At 51.7% G+C, this 6,023-nt stretch overlaps 1 protein-coding gene across 1 annotated transcript in view; it reads left to right on the top strand.

Annotated features, from left to right (window-relative positions):
* The window catches only part of SPTBN4 (spectrin beta, non-erythrocytic 4), a 75,984-nt gene that overhangs the window by 35,203 nt on the left and 34,758 nt on the right, over window positions 1–6,023 (top strand). The window contains 2 exon segments of the mRNA XM_015560940.1: window positions 1–332; window positions 1,924–2,126. The exon segment at window positions 1–332 is cut by the window's left edge and continues 5 nt beyond it. Coding sequence (XP_015416426.1) covers window positions 1–332; window positions 1,924–2,126 — 535 coding nt within the window.

Raw genomic sequence — 6,023 nt, 5'->3', positions numbered from 1 at the left:
AGGAGGGGGCGGGGGGTGACGAGGGACCCCTACCCGGCAGCCTGGAAGAGGCGGACGCGCTGCTGGCGCGCCACGCGGCCCTCAAGGAGGAAGTGGACCGGCGCGAGGAGGACTATGCGCACATCGTGGCGGCCAGCGAGGCGCTGCTGGCGGCCGACGGCGCAGAGCTGGGCCCAGGCCTGGCGCTGGACGAGTGGCTGCCGCACCTCGAACTTGGCTGGCACAAGTTGCTCGGCTTGTGGGAGGCGCGCAGGGAGGCGCTAGTCCAGGCGCACGTCTACCAGCTCTTCCTGCGAGACCTACGCCAGGCGCTGGCCGTGCTGCGCAACCAGGTGCCAGCTTGGGGGTTCACGCGGGTCCGGGTCGGGTCCGAGACTGTGCGGAACTGACGCGACAGGGAAGTGAATGGAGGCGTGTGTTTGCGGGGACCATTGGGTTTGTGGTCTATTGGAGGTGAGTGGAAGTGGGGAAAGTATCTGGTATAGATAGTTGCATGTGTGGATCATCCGGTGTGAACATGTGTGGGCATGCGTGTAACAGAATTTGAGGATTAGGACGGGAGGGCTGGTGTCTTAGCTGAGGTGACTAACGGTTTGTGGATCATCCTGAGTGAGTAATGCACTTGGCTGTTCATTGGAGTGGCTTCCTGCGTTTGTGACTTATCTGGAAGGAAATGGAGTATGAGGATGACTGGTGATGGTTAATGGGGTTCAAAAAAAATCTTGGGGTGGATAATCTTTATCCTAACAGAGGACAGAAGGCAAAAACTATGGAAGGAGGTAATCAGGCAGAGAGATTATTTGGATCAGTAAATGATTGTGGATCATGAGGTTGTGGGTGCTTAGATTAGCAGATGATCTTATTGGGGCTGGCAGCTTGCAGATTCTCCGGAGGCGGTAACTGTGTTTGTAGCCTGAGGAATCAAGTGTGCTGGTTCTCTGGGAACAGTGATCCAATTTTGAGATCATTGTGGCTTGGGAACCAAGTTTGGGATTTGGGCAAGATAGAACACCAGTTTTCAGATGGTCCAAGAGTAGGGCCAACTTCCGGGGATCAGTGCTGGTCACCTAGAGAAAGCTGACTTCGTGGGAGGATTATCAGGGGGGGGACAGAGGGGAGCCCCTAGATCAGCGGTTCTCTACCTGTGGGTCGCGACCCCTTTGGCGGTTGAACGACCCTTTCACAGGGGTCGCCTAAGACCATCTTGCATATCGGATATTTACATTATGATTCATAGCAGTAGCAACATTACAGTTATGAGGTAGCAACGACACGAATTTTATGGTTGGGTCACAACATGAGGAACTGTATGTAAAGGGCCAGAAGGTTGAGAACCACTGCCCTAGATTCATGGGGTTACTAAACATTGTAGCTGAGGTGGCCTTGAGAGACCCTTTCTGACCCGCCCCCCACTTTTTACCAGTTCCATCTTTATCAATTAGCCAAATATTTACTAAGTGCCTCCCCGGTAGGAGGCGCTCCTGAGGGGCTGAGAACACATAAGGAAACAAAATACAAAATTCCACCTGCACATGGCTGGCATTCTAGTGTGTGTGTACATATGCGGGGGAGGAGACAATACATGAGTACATGCATATATGATATTATGTCAGGTATATGCTATAAATGATAAAGCAGGGGGAAGGGATATGGCTGGGGTGGGGAAGGGTGATATTTCTGGCAGAGATCTGAAGAAAGTGTAGGAGCCAGCCATGGGGTTATCTGGAAGGACAGACTGCCAGACAGAGGGACCAGCATGAGCACAGGCCCTGGGTGGGGTGGGACCATACCTGATGCGTTTGATGCCGGAAGCAAGAGGGAAGAGAGCGGTGTGGCAACCCAGGCTGGCCACCTCTCCCAGGTCCTGGGACGGGGGGCTGGGAGGCGGGGAGGTGTATCTGACCTGTGTACCACCCTTCCCAGGAGCTGGTGCTGTCGGGTCTGGAGCTCCCGGGCACAGTGGAGTCGGTGGAGGAGGCATTGAAACAACACCGGGATTTTCTCACCACAATGGAGCTGAACCAGCAGAAGATGCATGTGGCCGTGCAGGCTGCGGAGGGCCTGCGGAGGCAGGGCAACATCTACGGGGAGCAGGCCCAGGAGGCAGTGGCCCAGCTATTGGAGAAGTAGGTCCCTCAGTCCCAGGGGCAAGGGGAGGGGTGAGGAGGCCAAGGTTCCGCTCCTTTCCACCACAGTTTCTGCTTCTCTGCCCGTCTCTGATTTCTATTTAATTCTATATTGCTTTTAGGTTTTATTTAAATTGACATTTTGTGAAAAGGTAACTAACTGGTGGTTGCCAACCCAAAGATACAAGAGGATATATGATGAAAAGTTTCTCTCCGGAGCCCTGCCCTCAGCCTGGGATAGCTGGGCTGGTTGTGAAAATGTTACCATATCTTCCTGGATGCCCCAAATCTGCCCTGCTGTTCTGGCCTCTCCCTGGGAACCCGGGACATCCCCGGATTCCTAGCTCATGGCCACACACAGGTCCTGTCCCAGCTTTTCCGATGGGATGGTGTCCCCTGCTATGCTGGTTGTCAAATATTGGGAATGAACACCGGCTGGTTCTCTAGGAAGTGGTATGCAGAATGTGTGTTTGTGTGTCACCGTCTACCTGTCACCGCTGCCCCGTCTCTTGACTGTCCTTGTACTAATCAAGCAAAGACATTTACTGAGCATCTACTGTGTGCCAGGCACTATTCTAGACCCTGAACAAAGCAAAACAAAATCTCAGCTTTCAAGTAGAGTCCTTTATAGGGTTTCCTTCAGACCCACTTCCTTGTCACCCTCACTGTTTCTGCCCCTCCTGGTGACCCCAGCTTTCCCCTCTCTGCCCTGATCCAGGCTGGCAGAGGTCTCAGTGGCCCTCCTTGTGTCTTCTCATCTTTTTTAAAAAATATATTTTTATTGATTTCAGAGAAGAAAGGAAAGAAAGATAGAAACATGAATTATGGGAGGGAAATATTGATCGGCTGCCTCCTGCACGCCCCCAACTGGGGATCGAGCCTGAAACCCGGGCTTGTGCCCTGACCTAAAATCAAACCATGACCTCCTAGTTCATGGATCGACTGATGCTAAACCACGGAGCCACACCAGCGGGCATGTCTTCCCATCTCTTGATGGAAAGCACACCTGTTTACCACCATCCACACCCCAAGGCCCCAGCCTCCTTTTCCAAGGCTGGAGCTTTCTAAAGCAAACTTTTAAGGGGATTCTGGTCCTGAGGCCAAAAACTCACGATCCAGTGTCCCCCACTCCAGGCCTGACCTTCCTTCGTCTCTTGTTTCTTTTTTTTGTTTATTAATCCTCACCAGAGGATATTTTTTTCAAGCTTTTCAGAGAGAGTGGGAGGGAGGAAGGAAGAAACTATAAGCTTCAATTCTCTCAAATTTAAAAAGAGGATAATAATGCTTTCTTCATGAGTTGTGTGTTTGTGTGCATGTGCATTCATGCATGGGAGAGAGAGAGAGAGAGAGAGAGAGAGAGAGAGGTCAGATACACATCAACTGGATGCCTCCCACACATGCTCCGACCAGGCGGGGAAGGGGGAGGGGAGACCCCACAACCCAGGTACTTGCCCTTGACTGGGGAATCGAACCTGAGACCTTTTGGTGTGTGGGCCGATGCTCTAACCACTAAGAAACACCTGCCAGGGCTGTCTCTTTCTCTTTTTTAAAATATATATTTTTATTAATTTCAGAGAGAAAGGGAGAGGGAGAAAGAGATAGAAACAGCAATGATAAGAGAGAATCATTGATCGGCTGCCTCCTGCACGCCACCTACTGGGGATTGAGCCTGCAACCCAGAATCGAACCCGAAACCCTTCAGTCTGCAGGCTGATGCTTTATCCGCTGAGCCAAACCAGCTAGGGCATGGGCTGTCTCTTATTTCTTGAGTGTCTGCTATATGCTGGGCCCTGCAGAACTGAGGAGGAAGAACCTGAAGGATGGTCATTCTCTGCTTCACTCTTCATCCCTTTTCAGTCATTAGTTGCTCCTTTCATTCTGTTGTTTATTCATTTATTCTTCAGCCAATTAAACAGATAGGGTCTATACTGTGTTCTGGGCCCTGTGTGGGGCAGAGCAGTGACCAGTACAGGACACGATTCCTGCCCTCACAGAGCTCGCCCACTGTCTGACAAGAATGGCCCAGAGTGATCAGGGCCAGGATGGGAGAACTGCAGGGGGGCTGTGTGAGCCCAGAGGGTGCATCTGCCTAAGGCTGGTGCTGGGTGAGGCTGGGAGCACAGCAGGGATTGAGACAGACCCAATTCTTGCACCCCTCCTCTCAGCTCCCAGTTATTTACTGGTCTAGGGATGGCTTTCCCATCAGGTAGAAGTGATAAAACATCATTCATGGAGGGAGGCATTACTGTCCACACACAAAAGTGGGGGGGCACAGCCATGCAGAGTTGGGGGCTCGGGCCCTGGGCTGAGACAGAGTCAGATCCTAGTCCCAGCTCCGCCCCTCAGCCTGTGAGATTCTGGGCAAGTCACTGAGTCTGTCTGTGGCCTTGCCTAGCCTGGACCTGGCCCAGCTGGGTGCTGTCCTTACCTGCATTTGCACATGAAGCTTAGAGAGGGTCATTCACTTGCCCCAGGTCACAGCCAGGAAGTGGCCCAGATGGGATTTGAGCCATGCCATCTTTCACCCTCCTGGGGGTTTTCCTCACCCTGAGGACTGATGGTTGACATGTTGACAGGTGATGGCCTGGAGGGATTGATTTCAGTTCATTTTCAGAGGCATTTGATCGGCTTCTGAGCTGAGTCTGGGCATGAACAGTCAGTCCTTCACTTGTTTGTCCCTGGCCCTTCCTATGGTTTCTTCCACTGTGCCCTGGCTCTGCGACTTTTTCTCACCTGCTCTGTCTCTTGGCCTCCAGCCTCGATCTACCTGTGCATCTCTGTGTCTCTTTCCTTCCCTCTCCCTCTCCCTCTCCTTGTTTTTCTGCCTTCACTGCTCTCTCTCTCTCTCTCTCTCTCTCTCTCTCTCTCACACACACACACACACACACACACTTTGTTTCTGTCATCTCTTTCTCTGTCTCTCATTCATTCATTCATTCATTCATTCAACAAATATGTATTGAGTACCTACCATGTGCCAGACTCTTTTCCTAGGCATTGGGGATACAGCTATGAACAAAACAGACCAAAATTCCTGCCCTCATGGAATGACATCCTCCTCGGGGAGAAAGACAAGATAAACAAATAGCATACACATTGTGCTCGTGTTAAATGCAAGGAAGAACCGGGAAGAAGGAAAGAAAGACAGAGAGTGTTGGGGAGGGTCAGAAAGGCCTCACTGAGAAGGTGACATTTGAGTAAATGTCTGGGAGAAGAGCATTTCAGGCAGAGAGGGCAGCCAGCGGCAGGCCACGGGAGGGAGTGGCTTGTTCAAGGCGCAGTGAAATTAGATGCTCCCAGCCCCTCCACCAGGCCTCTTGGGCACTTTGCCCTGCACTGTGGGCCTGGGGCCTGGGTCCAGTCTGGTCAGTTCACTCAGGCCAAGGGTCCACCCTCCCGGTAGCTCCAGCCCCTCTTTTCCCCAGGCCCTGCTCTTTTCCCTCTACCCAACTCTGTTGCATCTCTCTCTCTCTCTCTCTCTCTCTCTCTCTCTCTCTCTCCTCTACTGCTGGCTCTCTTTCTGTCTCTGGCAATAAAACTGCTTCATTTCTTTCCTTTTCCTATTTTCTCTCTACCTCGGTCTCTTTCTTTTTGTCTCTAGGTCTCTGTCAACCACCCACCTTGAGGTCTTTGCTTATTTCTTTGTCGCTGGTCTTGTGTCTCTGTGTGTCTCTGTTTACCTCTCTCTAGGCCTTTACAATCTCTCTCTCTTAATCTCTCTCTAGGTGTCTCTCACTAAGTTTTCTGTTATCACTGTCTGTATCTGTTTCTTCCTAGATGTCTGTGTCTCTGTCTTTCTCTCTCTGCACCTCTCCACCTCTGTCCCTGGCTCTACCCCACTGATGTTTCTTTGCCTCTTCCCCTATTCCCACCTTGCTGTCTCCTCCCTCCTCCTCC

The sequence above is a fragment of the Myotis davidii genome, unplaced genomic scaffold (genome assembly GCF_000327345.1).
Source record: "Myotis davidii unplaced genomic scaffold, ASM32734v1 scaffold736, whole genome shotgun sequence".
In the NCBI taxonomy this organism is placed as follows: domain Eukaryota; kingdom Metazoa; phylum Chordata; class Mammalia; order Chiroptera; family Vespertilionidae; genus Myotis; species Myotis davidii.
This window is presented reverse-complemented; position numbering and strand designations above follow the sequence as displayed.